The sequence below is a fragment of the Periplaneta americana genome, chromosome 16 (genome assembly GCF_040183065.1).
Source record: "Periplaneta americana isolate PAMFEO1 chromosome 16, P.americana_PAMFEO1_priV1, whole genome shotgun sequence".
Classification (NCBI taxonomy): Eukaryota; Metazoa; Arthropoda; class Insecta; order Blattodea; family Blattidae; genus Periplaneta; species Periplaneta americana.
Genome location: NC_091132.1, coordinates 15,539,167 through 15,560,959, shown reverse-complemented (window position 1 = coordinate 15,560,959; position 21,793 = coordinate 15,539,167). Strand labels below are relative to the sequence as shown.

Here is a 21,793-nt window from a genome sequence, read left to right as displayed (position 1 = left end):
GTGAGATTAATTTCATATTTCAAGTTAATCTAATATTCTCTGTAATGACATATTATTATTATTATTATTATTATTGTTATTATTATTATTATTATTATTATTATTAATTACAATTTCAAACAACTCACTGGCGTAATATTGATGTGTGAATCGTTTCGACTATCAATTGCATTGTTGTCTTTCAAATCCTGAACATCTTTCAAATCTCAACTATATTCACAATAACAATCACGAACAGCATAAACATTTCATACAATTATAGGGATTTCTTTCCATTTGTGTCACTTCAATTTTTGTTATAATTTTCAGTGTATGCTCATAAAACACGCCTCTGCTGTGGATCACCTTTCCTTTCCGGAAGAGTAGCTAATAGAGATCATACGCAGTAACTTGGCGTCCAGGACGGCAGAACGTCGCCGCATTGTTATATTTCAACATCGTGAGTTCTCTTGTGGGTTTCCATGTAAATAAACAAATGGGAACATTCCGGAAACAGTGTGCTTGCTTGCTTGTGGTTTTCGTGGGAACATTAAAATGGTCGAATGAAAACACATTAACGGGCGAAAGCCAACAGCAGAACTGCATGTATTTGAAGCCTTTAGGTGCTGTCACGTCCTCGAAAAGAAGCAAGAGTTACGGTTTGTGTCATTTTCTACACGGAGAAGGATTTTATTGCTTTACACATCCACACAGCGGTTAGCTTTGACTGCAGGCAAAGAGAGGGCGGCAAGAATATAGTCACACATGTGTAATATACAAACACAGAAATAGTGGAGGCAGAGAGGCGAGGAGAAGGAGTTTTTTTACGACGATAGTCTTTATATGTTTAGGCTCTAGCCGTCCACGTCTCATCCATCCGTTGTGTGACAGTCATTTTGTTATTACAGGCAGAGAAATTACTTTCTGGATGTAGCTGTAGGAGGAGAACTCCCACAAAGTCTTGGGGTAAAATTCATTGGATTTCTCAGAAAAGGAGGGCGCAGGTATGTTTTTAAAACATTTAAAATGTGTTCAGGAATAACAAACACGAGTTTGGATTTAGAAGGTAATTGCCGAAGCTGCGTCTTCTGTTGGCCATATGCTCGTCACAGAAATGATCGTTAAACAGGCAACTTGAAAACATCAAAAACTGTGTGGTGTTGTGTCAGTTGTTAGCTCAACATCCAGCTGATGTATAGTCTTGTGGCATTGAGGCAGACAGCTATAAATCAAGACAGAGACTCCCTCCCAGTGTTTGAGTTTCCACTGTTTAATGACCACACTTGAGAGAGAAACTTCACACAGAGGATCCCTTTCATTGGGGGTTTGTTTGTTTGTTTAAACAACGCCACATTGGTCAGATGCAGTGGATCTGATAGCGCCCATAAATCTGACACTGGCATGACGAACGTATTCTGTGTAACTCTCCATGGGCCTCTCTTTGAATTCCTCGGCATGATATTGGAGAGCGAATTTACCAATTTAAGACTGCGATGCCAAAATTCTGCAATGGAGGAATTGAGGACCCCTAAAAAAATTGATCTCTCTAGTGAAAGCTACGATGACAAATACCAAGTGCATAGTTAAAATTCAAAACATGATGTCAACCCTGTTTATACTAGGTGTGGCGTCCGACAAGGAGATTCACTAGCTTGTCTCCTTTTTAATATAGCACTGGAGAAAGTAATGAGAGATTCACGTATTAATACTAGGGGAACTATTTTCTATAAGTCGATTCAGGTGCTGGCTTACGTTGACGACTTAGATATCATAGGGAGAAGTCAGGCAGCAATGAAAGAGGCCTTTATTAAGGGTAAATGTACGTGAACGACCACAAATATTATCAGAAAATGCATGGTCTAAATATTCTTAATTTTATAAGGAAATGAACTCACAATGGACAAAAATTACAAGGTACCACAACAAGACTTATTAGAACTTAAATATATGATAAAAGTATAAAAAAGTTACTAATAATATTTTTTAGAATTCACTTTTTACTTTAACTTAAATTTTCCCAAAATTTGAAAATTTTCACACATATTATTTCATAAATCCACAACCATTAGAGGTGGAATTATGAAATTTTGTAAACTGATTTAACATGCATTTATGCAAAAGGTAGACTAAAATGATGCCCATTTCTTTGAAAATAGAAAAATTAGGTCACAAAACGTTATGTAAATGTTAATATATTTTATACAGGACAAATAAAAAATTAATTGTATTAAAATAAACATCTCTACATGTCTGAAAGTAGTCTACCTTTCAGAAATAAGTGTTTATTACATGCAGGAAAAATATTAAAATTGTCAGATAAATCATAACAATATTATGGTTAACAAATGATGTATTGCAGATTTTTTTTTTCTTTTTTGTTCATACTTTGATAAAACTGGTTTGAAAAATATTATTAGTAACCTTTCTTTATAATTTTATCAGATATTTAAGTTCTAATAAGTCTCGTTGTGGTACCTTGTAATTTTTGTCCAATTGTGAATTCATTTTCTTCTTCCTTTTAGAAATTCAGTGCCTGCATTTTCTAATAATATTTGTCGTCGTTCACGTACATATACCCTTAAGCTGGAAAAGGCAGCAAGAAAGAGCATTTACAAATTAATGAAGAAAAAACAAAGTATATACCAGTCACGAGAGCTAATATAAATGGACCCCCTTACCTGGAAATAGGCTCTTTCAAATTTGAAACTTCATAGTTTTATCTATCTTGGCTCTGAAATTAATAACAAAAATAATGTTAGTTCTGAAATAAAAAAAAACGAATATTATCTGCCAATAGATGCTTTTATGGTCTTAGAAGACATATGAAATATCAAATTATATTTAGGAATACAAAAATTATGATGTATAAAACTCTTATAAGGTCTGTAATATCTTACGCATCTGAGACTTGGCCATTGTCGAAGTCAGATGCGACATTATTACGTAAATTTGAAAGAAAGATTCTCAGGCAAATCTTTGGAGCAGTTAGAGAAAACGGAACATGGAGAAGAAGATATAATTTCGAACTGTACAGAATATATAATGAGCCGGACATTGTTAAATTCATAAAAATAAGAAGATTGGATTGGGCCGGGCATGTTGTGAGAATGCAAGATGAGAGGGTTGCGAAGAGAGTTTTTAAATTTATTCCGATGGAAAGAAGGAAGGCTGGGAGACCGAGATTGAGATGGGAAGACTGCGTGATGGATGACATCAAGACTTTGGGTGTTAGAAATTGGAGAAGTTTGGCATTGGATAAGGAGCAATGGCGAAAACTTCTGAAGAAGGCCAGGGCCCATGAAGGGCTGTCGTGCCATTGATGATGATGATGCCAAAATTCAACACCGGATCTGGGGTCATAGAGCCTATGTTGCCGACTTAGCCATATTCTGACTAAATCTACTTATCCGAAGAAAGCTTTAGATAAGTCCAGATAGTATACTGACGGGTGGGGGGTTAGATGATAGTTTCATTCTTAATTTTGCTGATACGTCTATACAGGACTTGGAGTAATGGAATTAGAATACATAAATATAATTTACTGCATACATGGGCACAATTTTCGGTTATGTGAGGCACTCGATTTGAAATAGTTTGTTTACTAGGAGAGGAGACTGCAGAGTAGGATGGGAAATATAAACTGCTGTGACCTGCGTCACCTTATCGTAATCGCTAAGGCGGTCAGTGGCGAATTATTAGGAAAGCGCTTGGTTAACGTGAGAGACTCGAAAACTTTTATTCAATTTGGCAAATTAATTCGGCAGTTTTAATCATAAACCTCTTTACTATTTCTCCATCATTGAATTGATTTAAATCACAGGCGAGAAATTGCGTAACTAGCCAATAATATTCCATCACGTTGTCTAAGTTTATTTTCTTGAATATTCTGGCGTTTCTCAAGATTGCTTGGTAGATTTGCACGTTCTCCACCTAAAATAATTTCAGAAAATCATATATCGTTTTCTACGCACATTTGATATGTTTTTTTTTATAAATTTCTTTTGGAAATAATGGGTACAAACAACACTTAATTCCTCAAACCTTTTAATGCAGCGTGTTTAAGGTATAATGTCGTATTTAGTATACTATGCAAATGTTAAGATCATCAATTTTCTTCGGAATACTACGAAAAATAACATTTAATTTGTCTTACCTTTTAATTCAGCATGTTCTTTATGACATAAGGATTAATCTCGTTGTACATTAAATTTATTAATGCCTAATAGGATTTTCGAGCATAACAACACATCGTATGTTCTCCCCTTCTAAACAGCAAAAAAACCCTTCCTCCCATTTCACATGAAATAATCGTTTTCTAACGCGTACACACTGCTTTGATAATGCCATTATGCCACCACTGATATTGCTTATGAAACTGATATAGAACCTGCCCACGCCTAGGAGCTACGTGAGGGAGGAACGGGGACTGTGAAGATGATATCACTCAGAGCGATAAGCTCTGTGAAGGTCAGTGAGGTACAAATTCTCAAGTGAGGCACGATGCCCATGTATGATTTACTGTAAGATTTAAGTACGTATGTCATTGCTTGCATATTATAGCATGTACAGTAGATAGTGACAGCCCTTTGAAGCGCGTGCATAGAAAATAGGCCTACACGGAATACACTGCACGAACAATGATTGCAAATTAGAAGATTACATCAACAGCCGAAGCACGGAATTGCCGACAAAGGTGCATTGCAAGAGCTACATACATTATTGGTCGTGGACTTAACAAAGAATGGATATGGCGGATAACAGTACATAACGAAAAAATTCTACAGGTGAGTATCTTTACACACGAGGAGAACTACGTGTGGGTGATGCGAGAAATGAAACAAGGAGAACATGGGAAATAAAAAGACAACAAAGGGAACACAACTTGAATATAAGGACAGCAAAGGGAATGTAATTGATCATTTAGAATGTGTTACATTAACAAATGTTATGTCCAGTGGCGGCTCATGAATTTTAATTATTGAGGTGCTCAATCACGAAAAATGAAAATGTTAAAACGAAAATAAAAAAGTGACAGATGAACCTCAGAAACCCTCTAATTGAACCGTTCAGAGCAAAAGTGGTGTAAGTCAAAATTGGGTAATGAGGTTTAAAGTAAAAATTCTATAAAATACAGCGCAAAGTAGCAATTAATATGGCCTCCTTGCTATCCACTGACTACTAATAGTTTAAATAAATTGAATATTAATTGCTACTCTGCGCTGTATTTTACAGAATGTTTACTTTAACCCTCATTACCCATTTTTGACTTACACCACTTCTGCTCTGAACAGCTCAATTGTGTGAAACGTTTATGTTTTCTGTTGGCTGTTATTGTGATATTTAGATTTTTAACGATTGATATTTATGAGGATTGTGAATATGATTGAGAGTGAAATAATTTTAATGCAATGTATGTTCTTTTTACTTGGTTATTCAACGACGCTGTATCAACTACGCAGTTATTTAGCGTCGATGGGATTGATAACAAGATGGTATTTGGCGAGATGAGGCCGAGGTTTCGCCAGAGATTACCTAACATTCGCCTTATTAGGGAAAACCTCGGAAAAAGGTAAACCAGAAAATCAGCCCAAGCGGGGAGCGAGCGCAACTCCGGATTGCCAGGCAAGCGTCTTAGGCAACTGAGCTACGTCGTTCGCTTTGTCTTATTAATGATTATTTTTCCTTTATTTCCTTGTCGAATATTTGCCATATACCTGTATAAGTATTTACAATGAAATTACTGTGTTTAATATGAACTGATTTGATGGACAGCCGTTAGTTATGATAATAGAAACAAGAAATATATCATTCGTGCAAGAAAGTAAGTCTATTTCTCTAGCGAACACTATATCAATGCAAGAGTCTGATATATTGCTAAGCGTAGCTAACGAGAAAGACAGACTACGCGTGACGTCACATTCTTAGTCATAACATGGTCAACATTGAACAAGTTTATATGTAAATGCACGTTTAACATGAGTTTAATATAGCAATTCCTTTGTTTTTTAGAACTTTGAACATGTATATTTTATATTAGGCGATTGTCAGATGGTCATGACTGGACCATGATAATCACGTGACTCCAATTCGTGCCGAAGCCTGTCTTTCTCGTTAGCCACGTTGCTAAGAAAGTGACGTCAGATGTGTGAAGTAACTCACTGCCGTTGCTAAGCAAGTGACGTCAGGTGTTAAAATTTCCGTAACACTTTTTTTTAATGATCCTGGAACATAAGAGTTTCACGTTAAAAGTTAAAACATCCAAACATGTAAAGTACCTAGCGTTGTCAGCTCAGAACACACACAGTACTTCGTATTTTTTAACTGGTTATTTAACGACGCTGTATCAACTGCCATGCTTTTTAAACTTGGTTATTTGACGACGCTGTGTCAACTTCTAGGTAATTTAGCGTCGATGGGAATGGTTATAGTGAGATGGTATTTGCCGAGATGAGGCCGAGGATTAGCTATAGATTACCTGACATTTGCCTTACGGTTGGGAAAGACCTCGGGAAAAACCCAACCAGGTTTTCACACCAAGCGAGAATCGAACCCGAGACCAAGCGCAACTCCAGATCGGCAGGCAAGCGCCATCAATATATTGCAGTGCTATCTAGCGTCAGTGAAATTAGTGATGGATGGTATTTTGGAGAGGTTAGGCCCAGGATTCGCCATAAGATTATCTCACAATGGTCTTATAGTTGCACAAAACCTCTGAAAACCCAACCAAGTAGCCAGTCCAATCTGAATTCGAACCCACATCCGGAAGAAGACACAGATCACAGCCATGTGGCGTTATCTTATTTACATTAATTAAAACATCATTTAACCCATAATTCCGGAATCGAAACATAGGTACCCCTCCATGGAGGTTTCAATACCTATTAGGAATTTAGTTACACTTATTTGCCAACAGAGGGCAGAAGGACATCGCCTGAAATGCCACCTATACTTGTTTTTTTTTTTTAAGATGGGACATGACAGGAGCGTTGCGATCGGAAAAACAACTGAATGTCACATAGCGTGGTAGGCCTGTTGCTATGGTAACAACGGTTGAGTTGCCAAACTTACAGTTCCCACGTGACGAGAGCTTAATAGCTCTCTTGGCGACATTTAATGTGCACACAATGTTAGCATTGGCATGTTTCGTCTTTGATTTTCTGTCGATTTTTGTACGGTATTGTTTTCTTACCTTCGCGTCAATTGTCAGTGAATGTTTTAACGTCAGCCATATTAACGACAATTGCTAGCTTCCATCTGTTGGGAGCGTGGTAGTCCATATTGAAAACATGGCACTGTAGTTCCAATCTCGGCCGCTTAACTGTCATGCCCCATCTTTAAAAAAAAAAAAAAAAAAAAAAAAGTATAGTCTGCAACTTAGGTTATTACTAGGACGCAAAAGAAAGAATAATTTAGTCCAGACGTTCTAATTTAGGCTTGAAGGTCTTAAAGTGCTGGGAAACTCCGACAAGGGACAATGGCTTAAATTTCCTCCCAGAGGATATGCACTCCGAATTTATACGTTCTGAAAAATCCATCGATCCCAGTCAGGTTTGAACCCTCAAACCCTTGGGTCTAGAGAAGAGCACTTACCCCTAGACCACGAGGGGCGACAACTGATACAAACAAGCCAAAAATGAAGTATTTTAAATTATTTCCATAGGAAGAGAAACGTCATCCTCCAGCAGCCGCCACTGGGTTAGGTTGTCACCAATCTGATTTCATATTACAAGATATGCACTGTATAAGGAATGTATTAAAGGCTTGCTACATTAAAAAATACATGTGACTTGAACTGCATTAGCTTTCAGATCATCTAGAATACTTAAAAACATATCGAATGAGTAAAGTCTATTATGCAGTATACAAAACAACAATGCAACAATGTTTTATCACATCATAAAAACAAAGTACATCATACTTTGTGGGAATTATAGTCCACTTTCTTTATATCAATATTACAAAATGCACTAGCTAATCATAATGTAAGGTCACAATTTTATTATCGTAACAGGTCCTTAAGAATTACTGGTATAGTTCTCGTCAAGCTCAGACGGCCTCTTTCACAAAACTATCGAGACTAAAGGACGACCCAAAACATAAATAATAAATCATACAGTATAATTGTCCCGCTCAAATGGTTAAAGTTGGTATGTCAAGCAGTTAGTGTTGGCATTACTGCTAGCAAAAACTCATATACTATCTCCTTCGTATAAAGTTATTGTTATCTCCCTTGTTATTGTTGATTAGAGCTGAAGGGAATAAAACAACAAATTCCACAATTTGGGACATCTGGCCGACATCTACAGCTGACCACTAGGATCCAGAATACAAAGCAGAGGTTAAATAAAAAATAAAATACAATATGATTTGCGCAGAGAATACGGAACAATGATAGTTTTAAAAATAAAGTGCAATTTGATTTCGGAGAAACATGAGGTGAAAGTACAATAAAGAATAATGAAATGAAGTAAAAAAATATTACGTAGTGTTATACAAGTGATTGTGTAAAATGGATAATGAATCTCTCAATACCATGAGACAAATTTTGTTAATGTCCTTATTAGAAAATTTAAGAGAAAGGAGAATGGTTTTGGTTAACTTAAATGAAGTTCCCCTAGCGCCAAAAAGAAGTTCTTTCAATTCCCATGTATTAATATTCATTTTGTATCTCTCATTGAAGTGAGGAATACATGGATTGTAAATCGATTGATAATTACAAGTTATTTCAGATAGTAACACTGACTAATATTAAGAAATACTATGGTTGTGTATTATAAACCTACTCTTTAGAATTTAAAACAGGATAGAGGATAATAAAAGCGCTAAAGGTTCGTAATGTCTCGTAAGTTATGTTGGTAAGACATGTAAGACGGCTGATGGTGCAGGAAGGTAAAGCTCAGACGATTAGCGCATGCGCTGTGAAGAGAGCTGAAGGTGAGATTCATCAGTTTCGTCCCAGATCACCTGATAGAATCGACGAAGTGAAGAAGAAGAATTGTGTCACTTACTTACTTACCCTGGCTTTTAAGGAACCCGGAGGTTCATTGCCGCCCTCACATAAGCCCGCCATTGGTCCCTATCCTGAGCAAGATTAATCCAGTCTCTATCATCATATCCCACCTCTCTCAAATCCATTTTAATATTATCTTCCCATCTACGTCTCGGCCTCCCCAAAGGTCTTTTTCCCTCCGGCCTCCCAACTAACACTCTATATGCATTTCTGGATTCGCCCATACGTGCTACATGCCGTGCCCATCTCAAACGTCTGGATTTAATGTTCCTAATTAGAATTGTGTCACGTTTTTAATCATTTTTCCTTCAAAATGATTTTCCTTTTACATTTTTAAGCTAATACTTAATAAAATATGTATATTACGAACTCAAATTTCCTCATCCAGTCCCGTAAATTAAATGAAGAGTTTGAATTTCCGCCTGATTTGAGAGGTCAAGTCTCTAGGAGCGCCACATGCAAGATGTCTCCACAGTGTAATATATACAGTCACAAAGCTTGAGTTGTGAGAGTGCTAGGAACAATAGACTGTGCCGGTACTATTTCGCATCGTCTGTAATGAGGTGATAGTAACGACATTTCATACAAGTTGAGAGGATGCGAAGGCATTTATTTCCCCTTCTACTTGCTCTGAGTCAGTCAGTGACAGACCGGTAGCTGTTACCTCTTATATCTGCACCCCACCCCCCAAGCGGTACACACAGGAAAATAAAATATTAAATAAAGTACGTTAGAGAATACAAAATACAGTGACACAGATGTTTGACAATTACATGTTTCAGTATATTTTAGTGTCGTTCTTAAAATATTTTCAACTAATAATTAATTAAATTACCTAAGGAATGTTAGTTTGTATTATGAAGTCGGGGGGAGTGACACAGTGCAGATTGTCACATTATGTATGCTGTAAAAGAGTAGCAATTAACGGTGGAGAAAACATTTATCTTCTGTTATCAGTAGCTTTTAATGTGCCACTTGTTATAAACACCAATAAAATGAAATATAAACACTTAGTATAGACTTTCCAAATACAGATTACTGGTAAACATTTTCAATGATAAAATTTGTCAATATGTTGAAAGTCAATAAGTCGAATGTTTGTGAGCTGGACAGTAGCATCTTCCCCTTCACTTATGGTAGAGAGAGTGAGTAGAGGAGAAAAGCCTATCAACCAAACTGAAATGGGGGATAGTGGTTAGCAACTATCTATGGATGCATATTTACTACGTATTGAGCTTCGTGACTATATACTAGACTGTGATGTCTCTCTATCATTTCATGCGAAATACTGAATACTTGTTCATATAAAATCTATGGTATAGTAGACAACAAATTATGCTATGTTTCCAAAAATTTGTAATTTTTTGGGCGGATGCAAGAGTTTGGTAAATTTGGTACATTACGGTAACAAAAAATGCACGGTCTAGTCAGAATCTGGTACAATTTGTTGTGAGATCTGGAACATTTTATTTTTGGTCAGTGGCAACACTGTTCCTTTGGCTAGTTACCATGCAAGGCGATAGATAGCACTATATTGCTTCGTTTCTGTGTCAGAGTCAAAGAGTTTGTAATACTTAATATATTACAAACTCTTTGGTCGGAGTTTCTTCGACCGCGGCCGACTTGAAGTCACCTTCGCTTTTTTGTAAAGGTGAAGGGAAGCGAATCAAGTCGGCCGTGCTTCGACCAACTCGCATCCGTATCGACTGATTTCATTGGCTAAAATTTTGCACATAGTGGACAGCCATTTCATCGTCAAACACGTGAAACTGCGTGAAAAGCAGAAGAAAGAGGGGGAATTTGAAGATCCATAACTAAAGTAAACCACTTTATTATTAAGTATTTATTTTTTGTGGTTACTTAGTTAACATTTAAGCTTAAAGTGGAGCTTATGTTTTGGGTAGTTATTCGGAACCCCAACTCTTCCAGCAACACGAGAATGACTTCCTAAACAACATTAATTTTTTCCAATTTTTTTTGCTGTTGTCTATATGTATCTTACTGCATACAGTAGGCGTGTGGTATTCTATTTGAGAATGTCAACATGAGTTTTATTTAATTTTTGGGGCAAGGTTTCGGATAATGAATAAGGTTATGTACTATTTAAACCAGAATTCGGAAAATTCCAAATTAAACTCTCTGGTAGGATTATTTAATATTAAACTATTATTATTATTATTATTATTATTATTATTATTATTATTATTATTATTATTATTATTGCCTAGTACACTTGGAGTAAAATGATATTACTATCGGTACTTTTTTGTTTATTTTATATTTTTTAATTGAGGGAGTCATGTCTAGGGTTACCATGAGAAGAAATTCTATAGGACATGGAATCTAAAATAAGGACATTGCTGAAAAGAGGAGGACTTTTTAAAAATTGGTATGATTAAAATTAAAGATAAAAACAATGGCTCACCAGTCAGTTTTCTCACTAGTTGCTGGATCAGTATTACATCTGTACTTATCGGTGGAGCACACTTTGTGCACAAAAGCCTGAAGGGACCAACTTATATCTTGTAACAAATAACTATGGAACTGTTCACAGGACATGTCCTTGAAATTATATTTCACCTGACTGTCTCCATTAGCACGCGATTTCGTTCTTTTGTCCATTGAGCAGATATTAAGGAAAGTACTCTCTCAGCACTTCCATTGTGACTTGGGATAAATAAATAGAATTGACATATTTTTAAGAGTTCTGAGAAAGTTTCAGTGCTCGCAGAACTATTGGAATTGAAGAATTTGCACCACTATGCAAATCTGGTTTTCAGGTACCGGTAGTAGCTCCCTGTAAAGCAGCCACACAGAATTTGTGTGCACTCAAAGTTGGGTTATGGTGTCTTGTCAGCCCATTTGAGTTGTGTGGATATAAAGGAAAAATTGTGACTGTGTCGTGTACAGTTCCTGGGATAGCTCAGTAGGGAGAACATTCGTGTGCTAAGCAAAGGGTCCCAGGATTGATACTCTGCCCTGGAACAATTTTTCCTTGAAATTATTAAAATTTGCATCATTGTTTATCTAAACTTAAATCTTTGTCAAAATTAACGTGATTGACATATCTTTGTACATTTCTGAATAAAATTGATAAAATAGCTTAGAATCATGAATAGCCTAGAGACATTTTTAGAGTGTAAGAATTCGATGCATGTCAATAGGTCATCATATTTTTTTTTATGTGCTCCAGCTTCAACCATTGAAAGCAGTTAAATTCTTCCATAGGAAATTCTCTTCAAAATGTGTGTCTGGTTCTCAGTCAATAAATTAATATTAAATTGTAACAAAACTAACATAATTCAATTTAAATCCTGTCCAAATTCAACGTCGCAAATTTCTAGCGCAATAATTAACAATAGATCCCTATTAGAAACAACAACAACAACCAAATTTCTTGGCTTAAAAATCGATAATGTGTTAAATTGGAAAAATCATATTAAAGAAATTACCCCCAAACTAAATTCAGCTTGTTTTGCTATTAGATCTATGCAAAAGATAGTAAATATCAGTACCTTAAAAACAATATACTTTGCATACTTCCACTCGGTAATGAGTTTTGGAAAACAATATATTTCTATTACAAAAAAGAGTAATTAGAATAATAGTAGGTGCCAAATCTAGGGAATTGTGTAGGACTATTTTCAAAAAACTACAAATAATGCCCATGGCTTGTCAGTATATCTTTTCATTAATAGTCTTCCTCGTATGTAATCGTGAAAACTTTGTAACTAATTCAACAGTTCATAGCATAAATACACGTCAAAAAAATGACTTTCATACTCCATCGGCAAGTCTATCGTGCTATCAAAAAGGAGTGCGTTATATGGCAGTAAAAATTTTTAATAGCCTCCCTATCGATATAAAAAATGAAACTCAAAACATAAAATTATTTAGGGCCAAATTAAAGAAGTACCTAATTTCTCACGCCTTCTATTCTGTAGGTGAATTCATGACATTCAATAACACTTCATGAAATTGATACTAAAACTATGTGTTGTACTAGTAGACTGTATTGTAAATCTCGTCTGTATATATTTCATCTAGACTGTGACTATAAATTAAGATTTTATAATAGTATTAAGTTTTTTGACTTGTTCCATATTCTAGCTGTAAGCATGTATGAGTACCATGGAATGTTAATAAATACAATGCGATACCATTTGTTTAGATATTCTATGCATAATATCGCACATTATTCAATATTCATATTAATTCTAGTTGAAATGCGAAATGCCGGACATTTCAAATTTTTTTAAAATGCCTGCCAGACAGGATAAAATTATTTAAAAAGAGGACATGTCCTCCTTTTGCCGGATGGTAACCCTCATGTCTTGCTATTCATGTTGTTTGCTCGATTTCTAAATAGGTCCTAGATATAAAGTAGCTCTGACAGTAGGAAAGTTTACTTTTTTTTTTTTTTCTTCAGATGTTGCCATCAATTCTACAGTACGGGCATTCCTTTTACTGTCCTTCATTCTATTTTACCTGATTACCATCCGACAGTCTGTATCTTCGTCAACAGTTCTTGCCCTCATTACTTCACCAGCTGTGCTCTCGTGAGGTTCCCACCTATTGACATTTTGCCAATGTTTTGTTTCAGGTGTTTCCATTGAAATTATATTTATTTATCTTACATGGCCCAATTTATACTACACATAATTATGATCAAATCAATTCTTTAGTTAACTTACTCTTACTGGACAGCGGCCAAATAATAATAATAATTATTTATTTATTTACAGAATTACAATGCCCATCTATCCACCCTGTCCAATTCTTTCAGTCCTCTTCTTCAACTCTTGCATTCATGAATTTCGAGGCCAACCTCTCTTTTATTTTCTAGGTAGACACCATTCCAACACCTTTATAAGTAACCTATATTTTTGTATTCTTCTCACATGTTCATACCGGTTCAAATGCTTATTACCTCACATAATCCAACACAGAATTATCATCATTCATCAACTGTATTTCTTATTTTTTCTAATTTCGAATGTCTCGCTGACCATCTTAGAAAATCCATTTCCATTGATAATATTTTGAGTTTGAATTTTTATTTAGTTCCCAAGTCTCAGCCAGATATGTAACAGTACTTCCAGTTACTTCTCAATACTGAATTATATATTTTGCATTTTATTTTCTCTGGTTATATACTGCTATCTCACAGAATACCATTTAGCATTGTCCTTGATGCTCCTGAAATAGTAGTGATAATGGTGATGATGATAACATTTGAAGAGTTCGCGGGAAAAACGATGAATGTCACAGTTTTGTTAAGTTTGATGTCATTATCTAATTCAATGGATTACTACGAAATTTAATGTTGTTTTTATGAAAAATGGTAAAAAGGAGAATTATCACCACGAATACACTAATCCTTTCCTTTATTTTCTATAGAAACAGCACTAAATCTTGCAGCTATAGACTCAATTAGATCATTATCTAATCCTTAACAGAAATGTGACATTCATCGTTTTTCCCGCGAACTCTTCATTTTATTTATACTGCAGTCTGTAAGAAACTAATAAAATATGTGTTCGACTGTAGAATGCACGGCATTTTATGTAACATAATTATAATCATCTTTGTTGCTTACATTTAATAATTGAAGTTTTTTTTTTTTGTTAAGAAGCAAACAGAAATCCTCACTATTGTAATTAACTTTATAGGTTTTTAAATTTAAATTCTTATGTAGTTGCATATTATGACACTTTATGGAATAGAAGAATTAAACATATGCTTACAACTACAAAATAATTGATACGATATTTAGAAATGTAAATACAACTACAGAATAATTAATATAATATTAGAAATATGTGTACTACTGCAAAATAATTCATACAATGTTTAAAAAATAATTCATACAACTGCAGACAATAATATTCATCATCATAGCACTACAGTCCAAGGTCTTCTCTCACAACAGTTCGATATGTTGGTACCGCACCAGAAGGAAACCTTTATTACTCTTATATCTCACAAAGGAATGTAGGACAGACAAGTTTTATGAATGAAAATTTTGGATTCTTTTGTAATACTCTGTTTCCACAAAATGTCTTTAATGAAATTATAGTCTTTCACTCTCATGGATTCTATGTGCAATTTCTTTTTTGTAACACCTTTCTGAATCAAATTTACTTCCTAAATATCTAAACTCGTTTACTGTATGTCCATCACAATTAATTTCCTTAATGGATTTAAGGGGTTAGATATAGCTTACAGTAGTAAATTTTGGAAATATTTAACATTTTTTTACTCCATTAGGATGTGTAAAATACTTTCATGATTTAGAAAAATTATTTATATATATATATATATATATATATATATATATATATATATATATTTTTTTTTTTTTCAAAATGGTGGCAATTCTCTATGCAGTGATGAAGTGTTTACCTCATAACTGAAAAACTATCCAACATTCTACGATGAAATTTTTTGTGTGTATTTATGCATATCACATCTACAATATGATGCGAAATCACTTCTCTACCTTTGGTAGATTGTCTGATAAAAAATAAATTAATTTTAAAAAATGTTTAAATATCAAGTATTTTCTTCTAACACACACAAAAAAAAAAAGATATTATTTATTAAGGAATGTAGTTGAAAGAGCATGATATTGTAAACATGAGTTTCAGCAATAAAATAAAAGAGAGAGAACATGAAAAAGTTAAAAAATTATGAGTTATGAGGCAATGCTTTTACACATACCAATTTTCATTATTGTACAATATACAGTAATGGAGGAAAAAAATGTTGTTTTCTAATGCCAGGCATTTGACAATAAAGCCATTTGACCTCCTGCACTCCAATATTTTTCAAAGATATTGTCATGGTTAGCCACTGACGCACAGATTTTGAGATGTTCTGAATCAATTTCTTGATTTAATAATAATAATAATAATAATAATAATAATAATAATAATAATAATAATAATAAAGCGCACAAATTGTGCATAATTGAGAGTCACTTAGATTGAACAAAGTTAATCAAGGATAGCTCCCGATTCCCACAGAGTAGGATATGGTATCTATCATATGTCTTGTTGCATAAGACACACACACAGTTGTCATCTGGTTCGTGGAAAGACTGAATTCTGCATATCTTATAGTGGTATCCATGAACTGCCAGCGATGTCACGAAGTGGCGGAGCTTCTGGTTCGTGTCTGTCCAGGTCCGGTTTATCATGGCCTCCGTTATATAGAAATCCTCCCAGATGTCTTCCCTCTTCCTTATCCTCTCGTCTAGTTTCTTGATTTGAGTTGCACAATGGACAGTTAGGAGACTGATATATTCCAATTCTATGCAGATGATTGGCCAAACAGTCATGGCCTGTTGCCAATCTAAATGCAGCTACAGACGATTTGGAATATATCAGTCTCCTAAAAATGTATGTTCTTCATACCCTTTCAGAATTTTAAAACAAAAGCAAGGATTGAATACAATAGAACTGTGCATTATTGAGGCTCAGAATTCTGATGGTTCTGTGTGTGTTAACAAACCGAATTCTTTTGTTTTCAGGATCTGATCTGTAAACATCAGCATGTCGGGAATGCCTCTACTGAAGCGTGCAAGAGTAGAAAGTTCAACAATCCTCTCAGCCATAGAGACTTGCAGCAAAGAAATATCTAATTTGAAGCTAACTTTTAATCAAAGACTAACAAATATTGAAAATCGTATGGGCGTCATAACATCTGGATGCAATACTATAATACAGAGAATGGATGCCCTTGAAAACTTAGTGAGAAATTGTATGAAATTTGATAATCATAGACATTCCTGTTGTGAAGAAGTTCTCCGTAAAATGAACTCAATAGAAGATATGCTGAATACTGCAACAATAAAACAACAAATTACAAACTCCAAAGAAGAAGGCGAAAGTTCAAGCACAGATATGTGAGTAAGCAAGTAGTGGTGCTGACAAGGATAATTTGTGTAATATATATATCTGCACCCCCAGACATTTGTGGCTCTTGTCTCGTTTTATGTCGTGGTATACATTTATTATACAGTCTCTATTTAGCGGCTCGAATTTAAAAAAAAATTCGCAGTCATTGACATGCAGTGAAGTCACTTCCTCCCCTGGTGCTGCCAGAGCGAAACCAGAGACAAGTACTATAGGGTGAAGCCACTTCCTCCCCTGGAGCTGCCAGTCTTGTATCGGATGCTTAGCGCGTTAGTTTTACCCCTCCTCCCTGCTCCCCCTTGCCATGAATCCAGAGTTTCCAGGCGCTGCAAAATTTGCAGCAGTTTGTCAGTAGCGCGCAGTTTTAAATACATTTTCTTTAATGTTGTGAGTATAACAAGTGCGACAATGTTTAATTCTGTACAATATTTACAGTCTATTCAGTTCAGTATCTTAACAATTCAGGAGAAATGTGAAATTAAGTGCCCATCAGTTGAATCTCATAATGGAAAGAGCCGCTAAACAAAATACAAAGGCTCGCATATTCTTTGATAATTTATCCAGTATCTCTGCTTTCTTCTCTCGATCTCCACACAGTCTGTATTAGATTAATGTGTTTCAAAGACAATTCCATCAGCTGGGGCAACAAGATGGATTTAAAATAAGAACAGTAAATGTTGTTCATGAGAAGAAGGAGCCATTGCTAGAATGTTTTCAAACCATAATGGAATCTGAAACATCTAACAACACAATAAATGAGGCAAGCGCTCTGGTGTGTACTCTTGAATATCCTGAATTCAATTTCTGGCTCAGTTATTTTTTTCATTTATTGATGTATCATGTATATATATTATACAACCAACTACAACATCGCCAGTTAGATATTTCTAAGGTTCAAATCTGCATATAAAAAATTAAATTATGGTTTATTTAACGACACTCGCAACTGCAGGGGTTATATCAGTGTCGCCGGTGCGCCGGAATTTTGTCCGCAGGATTCTTTTAAATGCCAGTAAATCTACTGACATGAGCCTGTCTCATTTAAACACAACTTACAAGATAAGGCGCATGAAACTAATCTTTAAATAAAGTAAGTTGCTTGGTTTATTTTTGTATGCAGTCCCCCTTAATTCAATACCCATGAGCCGCCACTGATTAGCATACACTTTTATCTTTGTTGGGGTGAAAGAATTTCTTAGACATAACTAATAGTGTCCTCAATATGTCCTTCAACATTCGTGCACGTCACTTCACCTGTGCCTTCAGACTTATTCTTCCTTGCTGTTTCCGAAACTTAACATTTTTATATATGAATAACCCATTGGCAAAAGTCGTCATATCCACTTGTTTTTTTTTTTTGGCTAGAAAAACTTGTATAATTTTTCTCATTCAAGCTATCAAAAATACCTTTTATTTAAGAAAGGATAACAAATATGTTTGTTAGTTAACAAAACCTGTATAATATGATGTGAGAAATGCAATTTATATTTATTAAAATAAAATTCACTTTACTAGTTTTGTGGTTGGACAAATGATTTAGCTCATTTTGGAAATGCAGTGAATGCCATTTTTATTTTCTGTACAGATGCGAATATAGTTAAGTCTTGGATTTAGGCTATGGAATTAAACGTAATTTTATAGTTTGAAGAATTTTATTATCTTATTAATATACACAAAATTACATGCTAAATATTTTACGATAAAATTGTGCCAAATCTAATCCATAAATTAAGTGGAACAAATTTAATGCTATATAAGTTGGAAGTTTCAATGAACTTGGAGACAAGGAAAAGATATTTAGAATTTCTGTTATAGAAAAGTTTGGGATTTCTCATGTCTTTGATAGGAAAATAAGAACTGACGTTGATTATGAAAGAATCACAGATTGACGCCTGGAGGGATCTTGAATAAAAATTAGGAATCAAGTTCTTGGTGTCTAGAATATAAACTGTGACATTAATAATAATAATAATAATAATAATAATAATAATAATAATAAAAAATTAGGTCAATGTAGAGTATCCACTGCCCACTGAACGAATATTTTTCACACTTTTATCACTGCCAATGCTGCGCTATAAACCATTTTTCGGCAATCTAATGTAAAAGACTGCCTACAGATATTTGGAAAGTTTCAGAGAAAATACACAAATTCAATCTTCTAACACGATTTTTTTGTTTTTATGAGTTAAGTAATTTGCTGGGAGACATCGTTAGATATAGACCACTCTTACACTAAAGCTGGAGTAATTTAAGCTTATTAATCATATATGATTCTACTTACTGTTTTTTTATATGCTCACGTGTATGTAACTTCTATTTTATATATATATATATATTTTTTTTTTTGTTCATTGTTATGGGAGACCGGAGGGAAAAAGACCTTTAGGGAGGCCGAGACGTAGATGGGAGGATAATATTAAAATGGATTTGAGGGAGGTGGGGTATGATGATAGAGACTGGATTAATCTTGCACAGGATAGGAATCGCTGGCGGGCTTATGTGAGGGCGGCAATGAACCTTCGGGTTCCTTAAAAGCCATTTGTAAGTAAGTAAGTATTCTCCATCCAAAGATCATTAAGAACGCTGAATATTACTTAATATCTCCTATCTTTCTTCAAATAATGTTTATATGCCATGTTAATTTTCATTTGTTTTCATAAGTTAACAATGATGCACATTGGGAGCAACATATAAGAAATTATTTTCCTACACAATCCACGCTATATTCACGTTGTTTTGAAATAATTAATCGAAGATGGTTTGCTTATTGTTTATTACACGCACATTAATTGTATGTAATTCCTATTCCATACGTTTTTTTTTCTATCCCAAGATCATTAAGAATGGTGAATAATATTCATGCTTGTTTCCTGTATTTCTTAAAATATGTGGCATGTTAGTTTTTATTTGTCGTTATTTACGTAAAAATGATGCGCCAAAAATAATAATTTCGTACTCACTCCACATCCCTATATTCACATTTTGTTTTTCAGTGATTTATTAAAGAATGTACCGGTATTTAAAAGACTAATAATTTAGGAACATGTTACATAAATCATTCTTGTGTCAAAAGAGAATGCTCCCTGGACCAAATTATATTAAAGAATGTACCGGTATTTAAAAGACTAATAATTTAGAAACATGTTACATTAATCATCCTTGTGCCAAAAGAGAATGCTCCCTGGACCAAATTATATTAAAGAATGTACTGGTATTTAAAAGACTAATAATTTAGAAACATGTTACATTAATCATCCTTGTGCCAAAAGAGAATGCTCCCTGGACCAAATTATATTAAAGAATGTACCGGTATTTGAAAGACTAATAATTTAGAAACATGTTACATTAATCATCCTTGTGCCAAAAGAGAATGCCCCCTGGACCAAATTATATTAAAGAATGTACCGGTATTTAAAAGACTAATTTAGAAACATGTTACATAAATTATCCTTGTGCCAAAAAAGAATGCTCCCTGGACCAAATTGTATTTTGCAGTGGTCGTCAGTACTCGCTGAAATGGGTAATAATATAATATAATTATGTTGTATGTAGCAAGATCGATTATTCAATTGATAGGATATTTTATGAGGTTGTCACGACTGAGATATCTATTGTCAATTGCTTTTATTTGTCAGAAGGTCTTGACTGACGGGTATATAAGGACTGGCGCTCTTAGGGGTGGAGGTCGGGGTTTGGGATGGCCCGCAAGCAACAAGTTATACTAAATATGTTTAGGATTAGTGTAAAACTAGCCTATGTCTCCTATAATGGGCGGGACATAAGTAACATTCACCAAAAATAATATCCTACCTCACAGCATAAAACATTATTTTGTACTTACTTACTGGCTTTTAAGGAACCCGGAGGTTCATTGCCGCCCTCACATAAGCCCGCCATCGGTCCCTATCCTGAGCAAGATTAATCCAGTCTCTATCATCATATCCCACCTCCCTCAAATCCATTTTAATATTATCTTCCCATCTACGTCTCGGCCTCCCCAAAGGTCTTTTCCCCTCTGGCCTCCCAACTAACACTCTGTATGCATTTCTGGATTCGCCCATACGTGCTACATGCCCTGCCCATCTCAAACGTCTTGATTTAATGTTCCTAATTATGTCAGGTGAAGGATACAATGCGTGCAGCTCTGCATTGTGTAACTTTCTCCATTCTCCTGTAACGTCATCCCTTTTAGCCCCAAATATTTTCCTAAGAACCTTATTCTCAAAAACCCTCAATCTCTGTTCCTCTCTCAAAGTGAGAGTCCAAGTTTCACAGCCATACAGAACAACCGGTTATATAACTGTTTTATAAATTCTAACTTTCAGATTTTTTGGCAGCAGACTAGATGACAAAAGCTTCTCAACCGAATAATAACAGGCATTTCCCATATTTATTCTGTGTTTAATTTCCTCCCGAGAGTCATTTATATTTGTTACTGTTGCTTCAAGATATTTGAATTTTTCCACCTCTTCGAAGTATAAATCTGCAACTTTTATAGTTCCATTTCGTACAATATTCTGATCACGAGACATAATCATATACTTAGTCTTTTCGGGATTTACTTCCAACCCTATCGCTTTACTTGCTTCAACTAGAATTTCCGCGTTTTCCCTAATCGTTTGAGGATTTTCTCCTAACATATTCACGTCATCCGCATAGACAAGAAGCTGATGTAACCCGTTCAATTCCAAACCCTCTGTGTTATCCTGAACTTTCCTAATGGCGTATTCTAGAGCGAAGTTAAAAAGTAAAGGTGATAGTGCATCTCCCTGCTTTAGCCCGCAGTGAATTGGGAAAGCATCAGATAGAAACTAGCCTATACGGACTCTGCTGTAAGTTTCACTAAGACACATTTTAATTATTCGAACTAGTTTCTTGGGAA

General features: G+C 34.9%; 1 protein-coding gene across 2 annotated transcripts in view; it reads left to right on the top strand.

Annotated features, from left to right (window-relative positions):
* Positions 1–10,685: 10,685 nt before the first annotated feature.
* The window catches only part of LOC138690999 (protein BANP-like), a 40,470-nt gene continuing 29,362 nt past the window's right edge, over positions 10,686–21,793 (top strand). For both annotated transcript variants that reach the window (XM_069812630.1, XM_069812629.1), the window contains exons 1-2: positions 10,686–10,808; positions 16,524–16,898. In XM_069812630.1, the coding sequence (XP_069668731.1) occupies positions 16,546–16,898 (353 nt within the window). In that variant the 5' untranslated portion in view covers positions 10,686–10,808; positions 16,524–16,545. The remainder of the gene's footprint in view (positions 10,809–16,523; positions 16,899–21,793) is intronic.